The sequence below is a fragment of the Cibotium barometz genome, chromosome 21 (genome assembly GCF_041138505.1).
Source record: "Cibotium barometz isolate CiBa-2024 chromosome 21, ASM4113850v1, whole genome shotgun sequence".
Lineage (NCBI taxonomy): Eukaryota > Viridiplantae > Streptophyta > Polypodiopsida > Cyatheales > Cibotiaceae > Cibotium > Cibotium barometz.
In genome coordinates this window covers 30118580-30140872 of record NC_141066.1, presented here as the reverse complement: position 1 = coordinate 30140872, position 22293 = coordinate 30118580, and the positions used below count along the sequence as shown (strand labels likewise).

Genomic DNA, 22293 nt, shown 5'->3' with positions numbered 1-22293 from the left:
TCACACCCAATGTGTAGATCCGAGCCATGCACAAGTATTGACTTGTTCATGCATCCATAGGTTTAATGCATAGTAGGATGTAGCCAGATCTCTTGCAAAACTGCTTATTTCCTTGTATATATTCATTTATAAAAAAATATAGTAGATTATTTCATTATGCCTTGTTGTTTGTGTATTTTCAATTAAGTAATTAAGTCATGTGATTAGTGAGATTTAGTAGCTTAATCAAAATTTTGATGAAGAATACAAAGCTCGATATAGGCAGGATGAGGAATAACACGACGCTACTTACCTGAAGGCATGGGGGGGACTTGTTGGCAGCTTTTTAATGGTTGAAACTAAGTAGAGGAGGGAGCTTCCCAGCAATGGGGGTTTCGTCACAAGATGGAGAGCTTCAAAGCTGTGAAGTTATCTAGTGGAAGAACAAGAAGAGGTGCTATTGTCAGTTTCTAGAAAGTCAACACAAGTGCAAGAAATAACTTTTGAGAAATAGTAGGTCCCATGGTTGGTGGGAACACCAAGAGTCTTAAATAAATTTTCAAGATCTTGAATATGAGATGCTCTTTTCTCTCTTTAAAATACTTATTATTTTATGAGGTTCATGAATTTGCATTCTCTAAGGTCACTTTAGTGGGGAATGAGAAAAGAAACAGTTATGTAGTGATTGTCGAGAAAGTTAGAAGGGAGCAAGCTGATCCTATAGTTAGACTTGATTGAAAGTGAACCAAAGGTGAACCATGTTACCTCATGCTCCAAGATAAGCATAAAGCGATGCCATGTGCATTACCGGTTGTGAGTGCCACATACATGGGCATGATTCTTACGTTAACAAGTTCAAAGGTAGAGTTGGATTGGGTTAGAGCATATTTAATAGCCCAATAGGTATCTAGAAGTGGCCCATAGGTGAGACATCTATTGGGCACAATATGAAGATGTTTAATACTTTTATGCTAATATTTTTGGATTTGAAAAGTTATGGTTGAACAACCAACAACCAACACTAGGAACCTAAAAAATGGTGGTTCATTGTCGTCATTCAGACATTGGGTGCCAAACCTCAAAAGTCCAAGCCAGGAAAGCAGACGCAAGAATTGGATGAATAAGAACTCCAATGTGCAGATCTCATTTATGTGCAAGTATTGGGGTAGCATGTGACCTTTTGTTCTTGCATTAGTAGCATTAAGGCATAGTAGGATGCAACCTTTCTGTTTTCCTTTTTTTATTGTGTATATTCATTCATGTAGATTAAATCATTTTGCCTTGTCTTGTAGATCAAATCATTTTACCTTATCTTGTGTATTTGTAGTTAAGTAATAAACTCATGTAATTAGTGTTAATCATTATATTAATTAGCATTTTGAATAGCATTAATCTAAGCATGCTTCCACAAGGCATGGGTGTCTATGCATAAACTTTTAAAGGTAAGGATTTTTGGTTTCAGTTTTAAAGGTAAAGAAGCTTTCATCTTTCATGGTGGCTTAGGCAACAACCCTTTTGAAAAGACTTCAAAATGTACAATGTGTAATAGTTTGATAAAGGTAATAAGCTCAAACTTAGGGCAAATACCTTGTTCAAGGTATTGCCCAAATGCATGTGCATGCATGATGCATAGGTGATAATAAGAAATACCTTGATCGAGGTATTTTCCATGCATGTGTGGCTCCACGTCATGCATGCATAGGTGGCGTTCAATATTCCTCTTGATCAAGGTATTTTCCATGCATGTGTGGCTCCACCTCATGCATGCATAGGTGGCATTCAATATTCATCTTGATGTCTAAGACTAGCACATAAAGGACATTGGACAACTTCTTCGTATCACCATTACTAAAAACAAAAGAAATGGTACCTGAACCCATAGCTAGCACATAAAGGACATCGAAGAACTTCTTAGTATCACCATTACTAGAAAAAAAAAGAAATGGTACCTAAATCCATGGCTGGGGATTTGACATCATTTTCGACTGATACTAGGATGTGACTTGAAGGATGTATACTAGCCCTTTTGAGTGGTCATATGTCGGGATGCTCCACTGTCAAATGATCCATGGATACTGAGGAATGTTTTGCTTTTGTACATACTTTTTCTATTGTTGTAAACAGCTCAGCTTCCGCTTCAGCACTGCTCTCGAACTTCTTCCAAGGCTTCAAAGTGCCATTTTTCTTATTTATCTACATGATTTGACCATGTGACTCGGCTTGTTGTAAAAGAAACGCTTTGCCTTAGATTTCTTCGTCTTTTCAGAAAGCATTGGGGTTATTACCAGAGGCCTTCCCCTTGTCTTTCTTTGCATTTGTGAAGAATGCCACATCACTACCATCTTTGGATTTAAAGCGCATCTCCTCCTCCACTAGCATTGCGTTGTGAACTCCTCAAAAGTAAGAGGCAGGTTACGCACCTGCATGCTTAGTGAGTGAGGTCACAAAACTATCATACTTGAGGACAACACTTTGATGTACCGCGTGCCAGTTCTTCACTAGTCTTAATGATCCCCACCATTGCTATCTGATGTTATAGATTCTTCATGTATGCCCTATGAATTTCTCTACTGCTTCTCTCAAAATGTCTTTTTGATGCAAAAGCTGATCCTTAAGGTTTTGAATACTTGTCTGATTTCTCATCTCATGTTGGTTCGTTAGAACTAGCTATGCTTCAAAAGCTATGGTAGTGTGTTCAATCAAGGTCATCATCAATGATGGTGATGTTTGTGCATAACGTATTTGCATTCCTTTTTCTCCACACTAGAATCAGGCGGTATGGTTTGTAGTGGTGTAGATGCTGGATCCGGAGTAGGACCCGACTTTGTATCAACACTTGTTACAGTTTCCCACAACTCATATGAATCAAGAATGGACCTAATATTGAACTTCCAAAGAGTAAAATTTATTCCCATCCAACTTCCCATCACCAAAAGATGGAGGGTAGGCACGGGCAACTACCTACGTTATTTGCAGGTTGGGCCATCTCTCCAAATTTGCCTTAACTGCCAAAGACAAGCTTTGCCTAGAGCCTATCATTTGATACCATGTGAAAATACATAGTATAGTGGAAGCTAGATTGACACAATACAACACACTAAATTGCAGAAAGAAGTGAAGAGTAAACAATATTACCGCTTGTAAAAACTTGATTACAAAATAATGATGTCGACTACCCACCCTTGTGCTTTGGGTAAGGAGCTTTAATGGCAATCTAGATAGATTCGAGATGGAGGATATCTTGCTTACAAGAGTGCTTGAATGTAATGAACTCGATAACTAAGATGGCCAAAATAGTCTATATATAGTACCCAAGGTTGACATAGATGTAGGTCAACCATGTCGGCTAACCCACGACTTGGTCCAAAATGACAAACTGATTGCATCATTCAACTGGGACAACAATACTATAGCTGAGAAAGCATCCAGAAGAATGACAAGGGCAGGTCCTCGTCAAATAATCATATAGAAATGAAGCTATTATCTTACATTGATTTAATGTATCCAATTAGAAATTGAGATTCAAACTCATTCGAATTATTATGTCTATGTTCCTCCAGAATCCCCCATCACTAACTTCTTCATTTTCTAACAAGACTTCCCCTTGGAGGAGCACTAACATTGAATATTCACTTAGTATTGAAAGTCAACACCATTAAGCTTCTCAACTGAGTGAATGCTCAATACCCATTAAGCACTTAGTACTAATAAGCTTCTTAATCAATTGAATGCCCAAGACCCATTGAAAACTTACTCAGTATCAAGTATTGGGGGCATTCACTCAACACCATCAAGCTTCTCAATTCTCCCCATAACAAAGTCTTCTACTTGATCACGAGGACATAATCAACATTAGGAAGGGGAAAATGTTAACCCATTTTAAGATTAACTGATGTCACCATCAATATTCTACATCGAAGAGCAAAGATAGACACACCAAAAGGATATACAATCAAGCTACTATAAAGCAATGATGCCCAAATATACAACTTGGACATGCATTGTAATGGTCTCATGGTGATTCTCTCTTCAAGAGCCTATGGTGGAAGCAAGCTAGGATGACTCCCTTACCAATTTATTTCATTTATATATTTTTGATATAATGCATTATATACGAAATTGGCCACTTATGAGCTAATTGGCCACAATTTAAGTATGTGTGAACACTTATAGCTTTGTATATATCCTTATGTTTGTGTAGCCATAGGTGTGAGATAGGAGTGTGTGGCTACCCAAGGAACTACAGCCAAGCTAGTGTGACAACAGATCAAGAGGAATATGATATAGACTCTCTAAAATAAGATCCATTGTGGCATAGTGGTAAGATTCCCATGATATGTTGAGTTTTCTTCTTTCTTCCTCTTGTGAATGTGTTTGGGATCGAAAATGGGCCATAACATTTTTAACTCCTCCTAATCCGTTTTCACACCGGGTCACATATGATGGCTACACAAGCATAAGGATAGAGTAGAGCATTTAGAGACAAATGTAGACGTTTAGCCTATGTAGAGGGTTTCTAGTGACACATAAAGTTTTCTGCCAATGCAATCAAGGATTATCATGCACAAAGGAAGCAAGAACAACGTGCAAGGATGAAGTATAAGGTATAAGAAGAACCAGAGCACAATACAAGTCATGGTGCAATGAATGGCACCGGCACAAATACATCCTCTCTTAACATTGCAGATGCTTCAAGGCAGTTGAACATACAAAGATGTAATTTCTATGGAGCTAGAGAGCGTTTGCAAACCTCTACTGATGGTATTTTCCCGTTATCTTCATGCCATCGACGACAAGCCTATGCAGTAGGCATAATCAGTGATGAGGTGAAAGAGCTTGTTTTCAATTTTTGGTTAAGCCATACTCGTGTTTCACCCAACAAAAAGGATGTATGTCGCAAGCACCTTGGTAGAAAATCTTATGTGAAGCATCCGACACACCTTCTCGATCAATCTCAGGTAACAACAACAACCCGTGCTCCAACACTTGTGCTGATTTGGTGTGCTTTTAAATTACATATTCCTTTAGTATAGATTGAGATACTAGATTAGATATTTCCAATCAGTATACAAAAAATGCCAAATTCCCTACTCTTCTATGATTCTATCATCCTTGTATACATGTGCGTTGTTTCCTTCTTTTATCATGTGTCTATGTGTATTGTCTGACTGTTAGATTTTCGGTCAGTCAACCCATAGCTCTTGGACTACTTGGTATGTTTAGGACTAGAAAATCTAGCAAATAAAAAGAAACCATCCTCCCTCACAAGGTAGGACATGGTTCTAAATGATTTTCGACGTGGGGTGGTAATAAACAAATCCAAGAAAACCGGTGTAAAACCAATAAGAGATTGGTGTTAAACTAGTAAGATACTTGATGGAAAATAAGATGTATACACTTAGGCTATAGCAAAAACAAGCTTAACAGGCTTTTCACCAGTATCATACTGCTCCCAAACCAATATGATACCGGTTGTGGAATGATAGTTGTATACAACTAACACTACCACCAATAGGGGAAAAAGACCAGCTATCGGTTAAACACTGCTATCATACTGGCTTAAGATTATGGTCTCCTCTAATGTACTTTGTATTTAGAAAATTTTCTAGCCACCGATATTATATCGGTTGAACACTGGTATGATATTGAGTAAATACCGGAAGGAGAACTTGGGATGGCTATATGATACCAATGTTTTATACCATTATGATATTGGTTGTGCCTCCGATTCTGGTTGTGTCTGAGGTTCTAGTTGTGCGGCATCTTGCTGCGGTTGGTCTTGTGCTTTTGCTCTTCTTTGAGTCCGAGAGTGGGTGTCCCTATCGTGACCAGCATGGGTGTTCTTAATTGGCCTTGCACGAGGATGGAGGGGCGGGACTGTAAGGATCTCCAGCATGCGATGATCACAAATAGAAATAGGTGCTAATAAATGGTCATATCTATACCTCAATCTACGTAGTGTATCGAAATCCCTAGGAATTATTGTAAGTCTATGGGCATGGGCAATGAGCAAGGAAATATGCATCTTCAAAAAACTCAATGAGCCAATCTTCAGTAATTTCCTAGAGACACAAAATTGCAAATGCTTGCCATCACATGCTAGCACTCCAATGTTCACAAATTTCATGCACAAGCCTCTGAAATGGTAACTTGGATATTGCAGGTTTTATATGTTGCTCAATCTCTCAAAGCTCTCACAGAATTGCCGTGTGTGCTTGATATCTTCTCCTCCTACCTTGCACACTTGAAACGACTTTGTAAATCTTTCACTTGTATCTACCCTTTGGGCAGTTCGCTTGGTCTGACAACCGAAAAATTATTCAGAGCCAGTACCAAGCGATAACAGACAAGCGGGATGTCTGCTCATAAAAACTAATCTCTTGGTAGTGACCCCCGCTATCTAACAAGATCTTATTGTATAGTCCATGACCAACATGACCCAAAGGGAAGTCAGTACCAAGCAATATGGGGCCTGCAAGAGGATGCCAACGAGCCTCTTATCGCTTGGTATTGACCCTATGAGCAAAATGACTGCAAGGGGTCAGTACCAAGCGATATGGGGCCTGAAGGATGCCAACGAGACTTGCGTCACTTGGTACTGACCCCGTGAGATAAGAGACTCGCGTCATAAAAGATGGTCAATACCAAGAGATATGGGGCCTAGGATGCCAAACGAGACTCTTTGTCGCTTGGTATTAACCTCGTGAGAGCAACATGTCCCAAGGGAAGTTAGTACCAAGCGATATGGATCCGATCCACTTTAAGCTCTAATGATCTTTCTCATCAAAGTGAATCTTTGACCCAGTAGGTAATGTCTCCCACAACTTCAGGGCATCGCGTAAGCTCATAATCGCTTGATACTGACCCCTTTTTGTTTTCTTTTGTTTTGTGGTCAGTACCAAAGCGACAAGGTTCTTGCATGCATTGCCTAAGCCCCTTATCGTTTGGTACTGACCCCTTGTATATTAAGAGTGCTTGTCCTAATCCATTGAAATGTTTCTTTAGGCATGTTGGCAAATGAGTTGGACGTTCTCTTGGAATTGGATGACGAGATGGAAGAGTCTTGCGCAGAAAACTGTATATGTTCCTACAATACACATGCCCACCACCGTGATCCTAAATCATCTTTAGTGTTCAATGTAGAATTTCCTTTTTTTGAGAACATTATCAAGATTTATAGGATTGTTCTCGTCGGTGATCGGGAACAAGGTTATGAATAGATAGTTTCAGGCAACATCACGATGTCTGATGGTGGTGAACAATATGTTCATCCATCTAATTTGCCATGAAAAGAAGGCTTAATCGTTGTCTTGAAAAGATCCCCAACTGTGGCAGTAGAGTAAAGGAGAAATGCCCATTACACTCAAAGAAGTGTTACCTTCTTTGATACAATTATGGATTTCTTTGTTTTTTGCATCTCCTTACTGAGAAGACTTTGAGCCCCACAAAACGGATTTACCAAGCAGTCAAGTGCAAATCGAGGATGATGGATTTTAAGAAGAGGTGGCTATTGATCCAGTAGAGGAGAGGGTAGATGCCGAAAAGGAAACATTTCTCACTAGTACATCCCTTGTCGGTGTCGATGCAGCAGCACCTATCAGTTTAATCCCATTGGAAGCCAGTCCACCTAATGAGAATGAACAGGGGGACTTGTCACTTCCTTCTTTGCCTAGCTTTACTATGGCAGACCAATGTGATTATATATTATTAACAGACATTATGCATCATTTTAATATTCGTGAAGACTATTTCTTGGTTGCTTTAGTAAATTATAGTGAAGCAGACATGGGGTAGGTAGAGCAAGGAGTTGATAAATAACTCCTAGTTGATTTTGTAGTCTAGGACTCTGAGTATCTGCATGGTCCATGCGATCTCCTATGATATATCAACAAGAATGACATGAATGCCCTCAGGAGGTTGCAAAAATTCCAAGATATTTTGCTCCTTGATGGTCACTACAAGAAGATCACCAAGGAGGAGATGCTTGCACTTCAGAGGGGGAAGATTGGCCTTGATACTCATAGTTCAATCATTATTCAGATTGTAAGGCTTTCTTAAGCTTTTAGATTTATGGTTCACCCATTGTTCAAGAATTTTGATTCAATATAGATGGTGATCTTTTTAATTCTATCACCTAGTCTTTCTTACAACTTAAAGTTACATTGAATATTCTTTCTTTGTTAAAGTTTCTATGTTTGATGGTCAATTGGAGGCTATGTGATATAAACAAACTTAATTCTTGGTGTGCATGTGTGTGTGTGTGTGCAGGCAAATTTACATCCCACCAACATCATATATACTTGTTACAAATGTACAATAGTACATACACCCAGCGATCCTGAGGTATGCAAATCCCATCTATAGTCACAGAGGTGTCGGCCCTGGGGGTACCGACGAACCAAAATAAACGGATCATCTTCAACTTTTCCATCTAACGAATCCGCTTTAGGTCGGTGGTAAGGTTCCCAATTCGATCTGCTCGGATGAAGAAATATCTCGGCCCACGACTCCAAAAATCTCTACCCCATCCTCTTTCAATACGAGAGAAATGAGGGAGGAACATCTTCTCTAGTATGTGCACCATGGTGTCACGGAACTCGAAATTTGAGGAGTGACTAGCAGTCTCGAAGATGCATTGGAAAACTAGAAACTTCGAGTAGGCATCTTCCTCTTTCTACAATCATTCAAACATCAATTCAACTTGTTTCTTTAGTAGGATGTTTTTATTAATTAGCATTATGTTAGGTAAAACATTCATTGCAAAACAGTTCTTAAATGGCAAATCCTAGGAGCTAAGATCGGCTCCGATACCAATTGTAAGGTTCCGACCCCTTCTAAAATAGGGGAAACACTTAAGATAGTCCACTAAGTCTTAACTTGGAGAAAATTTCCTATTCATCGACACCTTGACCATGTAGAGATTCAAGGATACGATTCATAGGTAAGACCTAGTCCTATCCCGCAGGGGAAGCGTGATCTTCTAAAAATCAAATCACCCATAGGGTAATTAATCATAAATTGGGCAACTACTAGACTTGATTTTTAGAGGCAATGCTTTTTTCCTCATCCATGCAAGGCACAGCCACCACTGGCCTAGTCTTCTAGAATAGAGTTACCCAAGAACCTATTTATCTAGCGTAGGGCTTTCACTTAATCTATTGGAAAGCTACCCGACTAATCGGGTCCACCCGTCCATAGGATGGTGCCGTCAGGGCATTCCATCCTCCCACTTTCCACCCTACTCACGTGTCAATTTGTTTTCTAATTAATCCTACCACACTGTTAACATAAATAAACATGTTCCTTAATCAAGGCCCTTTTCACAAGATTTGTTAAAACAGTCTTTTTCCATAATACGATAATGCCAAAGACAAGATTTATAAAAGAAAGTTTATACATGAATGAATTCCATATAAGCCAGACTGGCTCTCTTATTCTTTTTCTTTATACTGCCGATGATCTAGAATTCGGCCTTCCAGCCTCTACATGCTGGGCAAAACCCTACGGGACCATACACCTCATCGTCGGTCTCGTTGCTGCTGGTGGTGAGGACTGAAGCCGGCCTGTCGCCCTCTCGGGCTCCATCGCTCGATCCTCCCGCTCCTCAGAGGGATGTTTGTGTTAAAATTACAGCAATGTGATGAGCTATGGTGCATCAAATACTAGAATCAACATCATTAACAAAGTGATTAGATGATAATTAAGATGTGATTAGTGAGTAATTAACAAATAGTTTAATGTAGGCATGGATAATCAAAAACCAACAAATTCTCATTAGGCCAATGCCTCAATTTATAGAGTTTACATCCAAGCATCTAATCCCACTGATTTCTCCTTGATTCACTCCACCTCTTTAAGAAGTGATTAGTGAGTAATTAACAAATAGCTTAATGTAGGCATGGATAATAAAAAACCAACAAATTCTCATTAGGCCAATGCCTCAATTTATAGAGTTTACATCCAAGCATCTAATCCCACTGATTTCTCCTTGATTCACTCCACCTCTTTTGCTTGATTCTCTCCACCTCTCCCAGAATATCTCCACACTTCCTAAATCTTCTCATGCTATCCTTTATTCTCTCCGAGTAGATTCTTCTCATCTTTTCACAGGTTCTTTCACATTTACACATTCTCTTTTATAGCCTCTAACCAAGGGCTTGTTCTCGCACACACCCTATTCACTTGTATATTTCAACACCTCCCCTCAAGTGAGTACTCCTAGAACACCTGGACCCTATACTAAGTTTCCCTCTTACTTGATAGTCCGCGACTAGTGTTTAGCACACCTCCCCTCAAGTTAACTTAGCACACCTGGACCCTGTACCAAGTTTCTCTCTTACTTGATAGTCCCCGACCAGTGCCTCAAGTCCCTAAACTCATAGTCCTTGTTGACACTCTCTCTCTCTATGTGTCCAAGGCTACCACAAGTGCCTGCGACCTTGACTAAAGTGCTCACACATACATCTACCATGTGGCCTACATCATCGGTGGCTCAGAGGTGGTTTTACTTTGTTGGGGCAGGTTACATTGGGTTGTGGGGTCTCTCTCTCTCTCTCTCTCTCTCTGAGATTTTCACATGGCTCCTCACTCTTTGGAGCCTCACATCTTCTCTGGTCTTCAGTCTTCTTGTCGTGGCAGTTTCTCTCCACGCGTCCATGTCTTTCTCTTCTTTCAGTCTTCTTGTGGCAGCTTCTCTTCTTGTGTCCATGTCTTCCTTCAATGCTTCCTTTAGATCTTCTTCTCAGTGTGGATCCTCTTCTTGGAAAGAGATGTTCTTCTTCTTTCATGGTTGGGGCCATGAGCTTGTCCGTCAGGTCTTCTTGCTCCATGTGAGCAGCATGTTTAAATGTTTTGCGGACAGTTCCTTTGGGTTTTTGATGTTTATCTTGTGTCATTATGCAATGCAAATCCAAATCTATGCGGGAGGTCTTACCTCTTGCCTTATTCTGGACAAGGGCAGTGTCTGATCCCATTTTTACACTAATGCAATGTGCCCAATATATAATGCGTATAGCATTCATTCTTATGTACATTCCCAAATGCAACTCTGGTTGTGAATAATCTTGAATTTGAGTGAGATTTACAGGCATTAACTAAGGGTTAAATGCAAAATGATGATTACCATAAATTTATTAGCATATTTTTACCAGAAATTACATTAAATCAAGGGTAACCAATTTGTACGGAATGGTTGGGGTATCAAACCAACTCCGAATTGCAATCTGAAGTTATAGGAATCTGTATTAGATACCTAATGGTTAATTTGAACCCTCAATTGCATCAAAATACAGTGATTAGCATTGATTAATCATTGATTAGCAAATTAATCCTCTGTTTTGTGTGCAAAAAATAGAGTATGCGAGGAGTCCAGATCTGGGGCCTTAGATTCAAATGAGCTCAAATGCTTTCAAGGCCATCAATAGCAATTAGGCTAGTAGAGGATTAAGCCAAGAAACACAAGATTTGACCAAACATTGAATGCTTAATCTCTGTTTTACCAAAGTCACCTGCAGATTTGATGAAGAGCTTGGATCTCACTGTAGACTTGATCAAATCAATTTTTGACTTCACCATCTTGTAGAGCATGCTTGAAAATCCCTGAGGCTAAGAGAAATTAGGCTGATTTGATTTGATGAAGTAGAGATCTTTGATTTGCTGCAAAAAAAAGGTGCCCACTAATCAGCCAATTTCCGGAGTTCTACATCGCGGTTTGACGTTTTGTCTTGATGGGCTGAATTGTGGGGATCATGGCTGTTTGTGGCTAGAAGGGTTTGGCCTAATGTTGAGTGTGCAAGGAGATAGAGCTCCTCCACCAGCTGGGGGTACAGAGGCTAGTTGAAAAATAACTAAAATTTTGATTATTTTCTAATTATCTACTAATCCTAGTTAACTAGGTAATTATTTTGATTATTTTCTAATTATCTACTAATCCTAGTTAACTAGATAATGGGCTCATAAACTTGATGAATTCTAGGCTTGGCTTTGATACCATGTTAAAATTACAGCAACGTGATGAGCTATGGTGGATCAAATACTAGAATCAACATCATTAATAAAGTGATTAGATGATAATTAAGATGTGATTAGTGAGTAATTAACAAATAGCTTAATGTACGCATGGATAATAAAAAACCAGCTTCCTTGATTCACTCCACCTCTTTTGCTTGATTCTCTCCACCTCTCCCAGAATATCTCCACACTTCCTAAATCTTCTCATGCTACCCTTTATTCTCTCCGAGTAGATTCTTCTCACCTTTTCAGTTCTTTCACATTTACACATTCTCTTTTACAGCCTCTAACCAAGGGCTTGTTTCCCGCACACACCCTATTCACTTGTATATTTCAACAGTTTGCACACTAGGGTGGGCTTATTCACTGCACTAGCCTGGGCCCTCAGAACTAGACAACATCATAATCTCTTGCCTCAATCGGCGAACCTTATTCTCCCAATGGTATGAGGGATATCTTGGGCCATTCCTGGGCTTTGCTAACGATGCCGCCCGGCTACACAAGCACAGAACGGAGTTAGCATCGAAGCCAGGAAAAACTTGCACTCTTTAAAGATAACAATTTCAATGCAATTCATTGAATACAACATCACTCAATTCGTAACTTCATATAATTTTATGTCATTATTAAAAGAAAAAGATACACATTTATTAACACTAATACTTTAAAAAAACTCTTCTTTAAAAGATAACCAAGCTAACCTGGCCACCATTTTCTTGAGGAGCTTGTAAAGGGAGGGTTGGAGCCGCATCATCGGGAGCATCTTCTCTAATCTCATTATTGTGCGCTCCTCTCGAGGTAATATTCTAACGTTTTCGAGAAGGGGCCATCTTGGACGTCGTCTTGTAGGGCTCGCTGTCGCAGGTCAAAATGCTCTAGTCAGATCTCAATTCTGAGATCGTTTGCTCACCGTATGAGCAAAAGACCACAGTGCATGAACCCTCTCAAGGCAAAAACCTCTTGCTAAAGTCCACACAAATGGGGGGGTTGTGAGATGTCCTTAACACAAAAACGTTTTGCTGAAGGGGAGAAGGGCTGCTGTAAGTCTCTTCACACGAGGGGGGTGGGTGGCCCGCTGCGGGGAGAAGAGTTAAGGACACTGCGTCCTAGCAAGAGGAGGATGGAGGAAAATTGCCTTATCTGAAAAGTGGGTTTGATATGATAGAGTGGGAATAAATAGATGGTGATAACACACTTCATTGATTTTGAAAGATTGTTGTGTTTTAAGATATGCTTTCTTACAGGTGTGCAAAAACAATATGTAAAATATATACAAGGAAGATGCTTGAAAAAGGTACACAAAAAGTGCATAGAAAGTACATGGCTCACCAAAGATCGAACAAAAATACAATAAGAGGAAGAGACTTGAAGCATGAGAAACTAACTCACACACTATCAAACACAAAAAAATATAAATAAATAAATAAATAAAGAATACCTATAAATTTTCTTTCTAGAAATAAGATTGATTGTTAGAATAGCATAAGTAATAGTGAATTGAAACATACTAATCATAAATAATGCTAATGACCTTTCAAAGGGTATCTATGGAGGCTACAAGCCTTAAATGTTATTTCTTAATCTCCTTTGCTAAGAACTCGTTCGCCTTCAACTTTATGAATGCGTTTTTACCCATTAATAATGTAATGTAGATTCTTCTCTCAGAGAAAAACAAGTAGATAATATAAATCACATCTTCAAAGCCAAACAATGCTGGAGAAGGAATAACATGTCAAAATGAGTAGAGGAAATGAGACAAAATATTGAGATTAGAAAGTACAGAAATGCAAGAGAGGAGAAGGCTGTATAAACTCTATTATACACACCTGAATTTGGTACAAAAACAAGTGGAGGAACAAGGCCCACATATATATGGGTTGGGGTTGTTGGTCGGCCAATACAAAAGCAGGTTGAAAGTCCTTGAAGAGTCCACGATTGGAGAATATCTAGTCTGCTAGCAAAAATAAAAGTCGGCTAATAGAAAATACAAGTCAGCCAACAAAAAAAGTAATTAGCTCGACCTGACTAGCCACACCTACAGGCTGAGAGGGAAAAATAGCACCCTAACAACTAGGAAAATGGACACTGAAAAAAATGGAGAAAACTCATACACAGGCGGGCACACCCACAACAATGGCCCACTCCCTACATAGTAATATGGTACAGACAAGAGATGAATGCTAACATCCCCTCTCAGCTCTTGGATGTGGAGCCAACCCCAGTGAGTTGGAGTGCTAACGGAGCATCTGCTAAGGTAAAGGCTTTGTGAAGAGGTCCCTTGCATTGTCCTCCTCTGTCGAACAAAGGACTAGCAAGATGTCACCAGCCAAAATCTTTGTATGAACAGTGATATTGTATCTCTATGTGCTTGGTTTGGGCATGGAAGAACGGGTTCCGAGAAATAGCTATACAACTCTGGTTGTTGCACTGGATGATCGTGGGGTCCTTTTGTGGAAACCCAATCTTCCCAAGAAGTAACCTTTGTTCTCATGTCTAGATCTCCCCAATCAGAGTCACTCCAACCTCGAAGACTGACTCGGTCCTTCGTTTCTCCTCGAGTGTTATAAAAGAGTCCAAGATCCTTTGTACCTTGCAAATACCGCAAGATCCGTAAACTTGTGTTCCAATGAGTCTTTAAAGGTGTATGCATAAATGAGCTCAACAATCCCACTGAAAAACTCAAGTCCAATCTGGTGATCAGCAACCAAATCAATGAATCGACAAGTTTTTGATACAAGGAGGCATCAACTTGCTCACAAGGATCATGTACAATATGTTTGGTATTCAGGTCCATAGGAGATAAAGTAGGCTTGCGGTTCTCCAACCCAAAGGTCTCTAACAACTCATGAACATATCGTTGTTGAGAAACAAAGAACCCCCTCTGGGTCTACCAAATCTCCAATCCCAAAAAGAAATGAAGTAAGCCTAAACCCGTCATCTCAAACTCCTATGACAAGGTAGCCTTTATCACAACGATGTGCTCCATATGACCATTAGTGAGAATGAGATCATCCGCATAGAGAATAATCAAGGTGACCATACCACATTTCCAAAAGAGATACAAGTTTGGATTTGCAACGGAACTCCTTTCTAAGAAAGAAAGAATCAATCTTCTGGTTTCAAGCCCTGGGAACTTGTTTAAGACCATATAAGATCTTTCGTAACCTCTAAACCATACCTTTTGATCTTGAAACCTCAAAGCCTAGAAGTTTCTCAACATATACCTCCTCTTACAAGTCACCATTCAGGAACACAGATTTCACATCCATCTGATACACCGGCCACTACTGACAAGAGAAAACGGCAAGAATTGTCCGAATCATAGTCATCCTAGTTGTTGGGGCAAAAGTGTCCATATAATCAATGCTAGGCCGCTGAGCATAGCCCTTAGCCACAAGTCTGATCATGTGCTTATCTACGGACCCATCAGATGTATACTTGGTCTTGTAGACCCACTTGACACCAATGACTTATCGTTTTGATGGCCTTGGTACCAACTCCCAAGTTCTATTCTTCTCTATGGCTTCAAGTTCCACTTGCATGGCTTTCCTTCAAGTCTCCTGGGAAAGAGCTTCCTTAATTTAAGTAGGCTCTTTGTCCCGAATGATACAAGACATCAATGCATCGTTCACTTGTAAAAGCTCCTCTAACTAACTTTTATCATGAACTCTATGTGATCTCCGAGGTCCATCCTCCGTGATGCACTCGGAGGGATACTCTGTAACACTTGACTCCCGAATGATATCCAACAATCACTTTGGTACCCGAACAGAACGCGAAGCTTCCTGCATGTTGCTGTGACCAACCTTAGGCTCAACCTCTACAACTGATTGAGAATGGCTAGCTGGAATAATAGCGTGGGAATTATTCTCATACTCATCTAGTTCTCCAAGAAGTGGTGGCTCCTCAACAGTGGAAGTTGGAACATGCTCATCAAAGACATCTTTGCTGAGACAACAACCTCATTCTACTACGGGTTGTATAACTTGTAGCCTTTGGAGAGTTATATCTCACAAAAACAAGCTTCTGGGACTTTGAGTCAAGCTTTCCTCTTTGCTTCTTTGCTATGTGAATATAGGCATCACTTCCAAAAACACGAAAATGGGAGGCACTTGGTTTCCTACCAAAATAAGTCTCAAATGGACGCATCGTAGGCACTGAAGTCGTTGGAGATCGGTTGAGGATATGGACAACTGTAGCCACAGTCTCTCCTAAAGTGGACGAGGAAGATCATGATGCTCCAACATCGTTCTCACCATCTCCACCATAGTCCTGTTCTTACGCTCAACCACTCCATTCTTTGAAGAAGGTGACCCTATATTGGCCAACTCCCACTTCATGCCATGCTCCGCACAAAAGCATTAGCAAAAAACCCCCCTCCTTTGTAAGCTCGAATAGTCTTCACTTGCAATCTAGATTCCTTTTCCACCAAAACATACCAATCCTTGAACTGAGCAAAGATTTGGTCCTTTTGTGAAAGAAAATACACCCATGTAAACTTGTTACAATCATCCACAAGCATTATGAAATATAAGGATCCTCCCAAATATGGGGTTTGCATAGGTTTACACAAGTCAGTGTTGTGTACCAACTCCACAAGTTTCAAAGCTAGCCTAGTAGCATGTTTCGGAAAAGACTCCCTATACTGCTTCCCACGAATGCAAGAACTACAATGTCCCTGCTTGTTGTCAACATGTGGCAAGACATCAACCATATGGTTCTGGAAAGCCCACCACAGCGCAGCCAACAAAAATACAAGTCGGCCACCAACAAAAAAAGTAACGGGCTCCACCTTACCAACCACACCTATAGGTTGACAAGGAAAAATAACACCCCCATAACTAGGAAAATGGACAATGGGAAAAATGGAGAAAACTTCTACATGGGCGGACAGACCCACAACAATGGCCCTCACTTCCTACTGAGTAATATGGTACAAACAAGCGATGACTGCTAACATAACATAGAGGGTAACATACAAAATCTAACATGTGCCAAGAGAATCTATGCATTCATAATATTTTAAAGAGACAGCATCATGTCCAACAATATAAAGCATGGGTTATTAATAGTAGTGTCAAAATTACCAAATAACAAAACTATCAAATATAATACATATGGGGTTTCTTAAGCGGATGATTCAGTCTCATGATAATTAATTCTCCTTGAAAAGATTTTCTAGCTGATATTATGACGACAATCTTTTAATTTTGATTGCTATAGCTCATGCCCTCTGTAGACCTTAGGGACTCCTTTTTTCCGGTTATTATTGAGATTCTGTGCATTGTCAGCAATGCAAGATAATCACGTTATGAATCGTGTCTGTCAGAAAATCACTTACTGCAGAAATCACATTCATAGCCCAACATCGACATCTTTTATAACTAGGAAAAATAGCACCCCCACAACTAGGAAAATGGACAATGGGAGAAATTGATAAAACTCATACACTGGCGATTGGCCCTCACTCCCTACTGAGTAATATGGTACAGACTGCTAACATAACCATAGACTATATCATACATGGGAAAAATGGACAATGGGAAAAATAGAGAAAACTCATACACGGGTGGGCACACCCACAACAATGGCCTTCACTCCCTGCTGAGTAATATGGTACAGACAGGAGATGACAGGAGATGACTGCTAACATAACTAGATGGTAACATACAAAATCTAACATGTGCCAAGAGAATCTATGCATTGATATTATTTTAAAGAGACAGCACCATGTCCAGCTATATAAAGCATGTGTTATTAATAGTAGTGTCAAGATTACCAAATAACAAAACTATCAAATATAATACATATAACAAAACTATCAAATATAATACATATGGGGCTTCTTAAGTGGATGATTCAGTCTCATGATAATTAATTCTCCTCGAAAAGATTTTCTAGCTGATAGTATGACGACAATCTTTTAATTTTGATTGCTGTATAGCTCATGCCCTCTGGAGACCCTAGGTCCTTAGGGACTCCTTTTTCCGGTTATTATTGAGATTCTGTGCATGGTCAGCAATGCAAGTTAATCACGTTATGAATCGTGTCTGTCAAAAAATCACAGACTCCAGAAATCACATTCATAGCCCAGTGTCGACATCTTTAATATAAAAACTACTCACCTCCAATTCTTGACCGATGGCCTTTAGCTTTTCCGTGATGTAATTCCCTGCAAGGCAAAACCATATTGATCAAATATTCATCAAGTCCGGCGATATAAGGATGCAAGGTACTAGAATGAATGGTAGCTATCCACCGTTGTTGCTGGTGATGTTATCTGCTAACTCTGCAACTTCATTTGCACATCCGAAGGAGAAACTGAAACCTGGCAGCCAAATGTGAGTTAAAAAATGTGATGACCTTAGCATAGGAAATTATGAATCACGCTTTCTTCTTCAAATGCATCCGAAAATGTGGTTGGGATTTATCCATGGACGTAATTGCCTACAGACCACAGCTACACGGCGGGTTGAGATTGAAATGGCCACTAACTGACCTCGGAAATCAGAGAGCCGATTGAAATCGCGGAAGCAACAGACTGTCAGCTTGAATCTTAGGGGCTTTACATGACGAACGTTGAAGGGGCTCGAAATTACGGTATGAATCACTAATATACACTATATTTGACTAATAAATATAATATACCTGAACCACCATGTCCGTAGTTGTGAATATTGCGAGTGCCACCCTCGTGCTCAAGCCGCACGCCACCGCGTCGAGCAGGCCGAAGTCCAACTGCGATTGGGTATAGGTTATCAGGAGGTGTCTTCTCCAGTTTAGGGTAAAACATGACGTTTCTTTCCCACATATCTTTCACAGGAGCATGATTTTTCTGACAATATATTGTAATTAGCGCTCGTCTTCTGCAGTAGTGATTATATAAATGCACGGCTGCAACACACGCAAACATGGAGCTTATAAGGAAAACCAGTACACTATGACGTAGTACCTCATCTATGTCCAGTGACGTTTGATTTGGCTCCGTGATACCACCCACAATCACGATATTGTCGTTGCGAGGAACGATGAATACCATGTCGGTTGCATCTTTACGTCGAGGACGTCGGCCACATCGCCTGAGGAAGGTTGCCGTCCTCTTTCCCTTTGATCTTCTCGTCGAGGACGTCGGCCACACGCCGAAGAACGGCTCCGCGAAGTGCGTAGACACAATCATCCTTTGCCAATTCTCTCGACCCCAGGCCCGTGCAGTTAAGGGCCTGGTCGCATTATGGATTTCATCCAGCTATCTAGCTCCACCAACCGGTGCCCCTTCCGGTAATGATGTGATTTGGGTGCAGTAGAAAGGTGAAATGATTGCACGTGAAAAGACAGCTTCAGAGCAGCCGCCCAGCCATTTGAGTTGCTCGAAATCCCTACCCTCTACTTAAGCAGTTCGTTCAGCTATTTAACTGTCAAATCCAGCTATTTAACTGTCAAATCCAGCTTTTCAACGTCAAATCAATGCATTAACTGCACCAGTACTGGTGAGGGGTAACCGGAAGGGGCACCGGTTGTTTGAGCTAGATGGCTGGATGAAATCCATAATGCGACCAGGCCCTAATTATCAGGTCCGCCTTGTACAGAGATAGCAAGCCTTTTTCCATTTCCCTCAGCTCTTTTCGCAAGGGCTTCAGCAGCTGGAAAAGACGGGCATTCTCATTGTTTGACACATCTTCGGTCAGCCAGCCCATGTACTGATCAGTGTCAATAACAGGCGCCTTGTATTGATACGCGTCCTTAATCCCATATTCTTCCTTGACGCCAAGCTCTTCCACAATATCGAGAGACTTCCTGTACTCCAGCACGGCATGCTTCTTCATCCCTTCTCGCTTCCTGTTTTCGAGGTCGTTACCATCGATGCTCTCTTGGAAGAAGAAGTTGGCCATGCACATGCGGACGCCGGGAGTGGCGTCCTTCTCCATTTTCTCGAACTCGTGGAAAGATTTCATGCACCAACCTTGCGACCTTTCGAGACTTTGCTGGTCGGTGTTGTGCGAGCCTGCAACAGCGCCATGTAAAGCGTAAAGTTAGAATTGGATTTCTACCAGCGTGATTATTTCAAAACTGGAGGGAGCAGGGGCGTCCTCTGATCTACCGCAAACAGCTGGTGGCCACTCCCAAAGGGCCCCTGCTATCTGGGAGGTAATTGGTTTCTTTATGGATGCATATTCATGGGCGATCACGGAGACCTTGTAGCCCTTCTCGAGCAAGACCTTGGCCGTGGTAAGTCCACTCACCCCTCCTCCGATTACAAGTGCATGGGGCTTAAACCCCCGCGATATCCCAGACGCAGCTTGATTAGCCATGCCGGCAAATAATAACTGCTTGTTGATATTATATAACTAGGCAATGTGCGATGTGTGATAATAACTAGGCAATGTGCGATGTTGAGGAGGCACTGCGCCTGGGGGAGTCGAAGCTAGGCTAGGTACTAGTTCTTATATAGAGAATCGAGATGCCAGTTTCGTTTATTGTGATGAGAGTTGCGCGTTAATGATGATCAAATTGACATCAGTGCAGGCGTTTATTGTGATGAGAGTTGCGAGTTAATTATCAAACTGACAGTGCAGGTGTCGTGCGGGATCGGATCTCCTCGGACGAAACCGTGAGGCACCGAGTTGTTGTTCAATTCAAGTTATCTCAAACAAAAAAAAAACAAAGAATCGTACTGATTGATCAAGGAGACACGCAGCACGCTTAGTGTTCCTATCGAAGTTATCTCGAACAAAAAAGAAAGAAAGGATCGTTCTGATTGATTAAGGGGAGCTTAGTGTTCCTATCGTACTGATTGATTGATGGCAATATTAACTGCGATTCTTAAATGGAATGGCCAAGTGTGCGCTCGTGCAGGGTTGAAGCTAGGCTAGGTACTAGTTCTTATATAGAGAATCGAGATGCCAGTTTCGTTTATTGTGATGAGAGTTGCGAGTTAATTATCAAACTGACAGTGCAGGTGTCGTGCGAGATCGGATCTCCTCGGACGAAACAGTGACGCACCCAGTTGTTGTTCAATTCAAGTTATCTCAAACAAAAAAAAACAAAGAATCGTACTGATTGATTAAGGACCGGAGGTAGTCCTGACCTCGGACGAAACCGTGAGGCACCGAGTTGTTGTTCAATTCAAGTTATCTCAAACAAACAAAAAACAAAGAATCGTACTGATTGATTAAGGACCGGAGGTAGTCCTGAGGTTGTGGGTTCAAGCCCTCCCTCTCCAAGGGGAAGCACGCATGGGTGTGGGTGGGTTTATGTTAAATTCGTGGCCCCAGCACGGTGTCGTGACGTGTGCGGTATCGTTGGGGAAGTGCGAGATTTCTGGCTGTGAGCGTAGCTTCCAAAATCCCAGCAAGGAAACAAAACAGATAGCTCTTCAAGGAGCATAAGACATCACCATTGTTGTTGACATGTACATGTGCCAATTCACTTTAGTTTATTCCCACATTCAGCTTGATGATTGCACATAAATTGTGTGTCAAGAGTAAGGCCAGATCAAGCATAGATCTTCTGACTCTTTTTCCAAATGCCTCAAACCAATCACATGTAGGCATAACACAATCTACAAATGATTTTCATATACATGTGACCAATGACCATTCACATCACATTTTTCATATATTCCCAACTCCATCATTTCAAGGTATCTCTTGATTTCATGAATACCTGCCTTACAGATTCCAGCAAATCACAAAGCAAAAGATAGCATATGGCATATATATACATCGTCACATGATTTCCAAAACCATCACAACAAATAACATTATCCCATGGCTTGAAGGCTTGAAAATTGTTGAAGAATATTTCTTGTTGAAGAAAAACGTGGATGCTTATGACAAAAATTTCAGCTTGAATGTGGATCCTTTGAGCAAGGAGATTAATCCAAAATAAGCATCATGAACTTGTCCAAACATAAAAGAAACCTTACTCAAGGTCTAGTTTGGCATTTGGCTCCAAAACGTCGCCCTTCCATATAAAAAAAAAGATGGCGAAAACTGTACGTGGACTGCAGAATTCTCCCGCCCCGACGCATCACTCACACACAAAAAAAACACAACCACGCAGCCTCTATTTCCTCCTTGACCGGTCAGCCACTGGTATCTCACCATGCTTTTGGTATGCGCCTGTAGACGACCACCATCGCTCCACTCACGTAGACCACCACCTCTCTACTCACAAGGGCCATATCACAAGAATATTTTGATAAAGGTGGCCCACACACTTCGATGTCCAGCCCAGAGACTCTCATGAAATTCTTTCATGAGCTTCCCTTGAGTCTCTTTATCACATATGACTCTCTGTGGCATA

General features: G+C 40.8%; 2 protein-coding genes across 4 annotated transcripts; both read right to left on the bottom strand.

The window, feature by feature from the left end:
- Positions 1-17683: 17683 nt before the first annotated feature.
- On the bottom strand, positions 17684-19041 carry LOC147627053 (uncharacterized). 3 transcript variants are annotated; one of them, XR_015268519.1, is made up of 4 exons: positions 18941-19041; positions 18637-18823; positions 18114-18316; positions 17684-17993 (listed from the first exon to the last, which is right to left on the bottom strand). XR_015268519.1 is itself a non-coding variant. In XM_086816145.1 (4 exons), the coding sequence occupies exons 1-4, from the start codon at positions 19025-19027 to the stop codon at positions 18072-18074; spliced, it is 432 nt and encodes a 143-aa protein (XP_086672271.1). In that variant the 5' UTR covers positions 19028-19041; the 3' UTR covers positions 17684-18071. The 3 variants fall into 3 exon arrangements, 1 of the variants encoding a protein (XP_086672271.1); XR_015268520.1 differs by lacking the exon at positions 18941-19041 and having other exon boundaries at positions 18114-18160; positions 18248-18316; positions 18637-18654; XM_086816145.1 differs by having other exon boundaries at positions 17684-18160; positions 18248-18316.
- A 470-nt stretch (positions 19042-19511) lies between these two features.
- Positions 19512-20317, bottom strand: LOC147627052 (uncharacterized). Its single transcript, XM_086815234.1, has 2 exons — positions 20087-20317; positions 19512-19990 (listed from the first exon to the last, which is right to left on the bottom strand). Exons 1-2 carry the CDS (start codon positions 20295-20297, stop codon positions 19512-19514), a joined length of 690 nt encoding a protein of 229 aa, XP_086671360.1. The 5' UTR covers positions 20298-20317.
- Positions 20318-22293: the final 1976 nt, after the last annotated feature.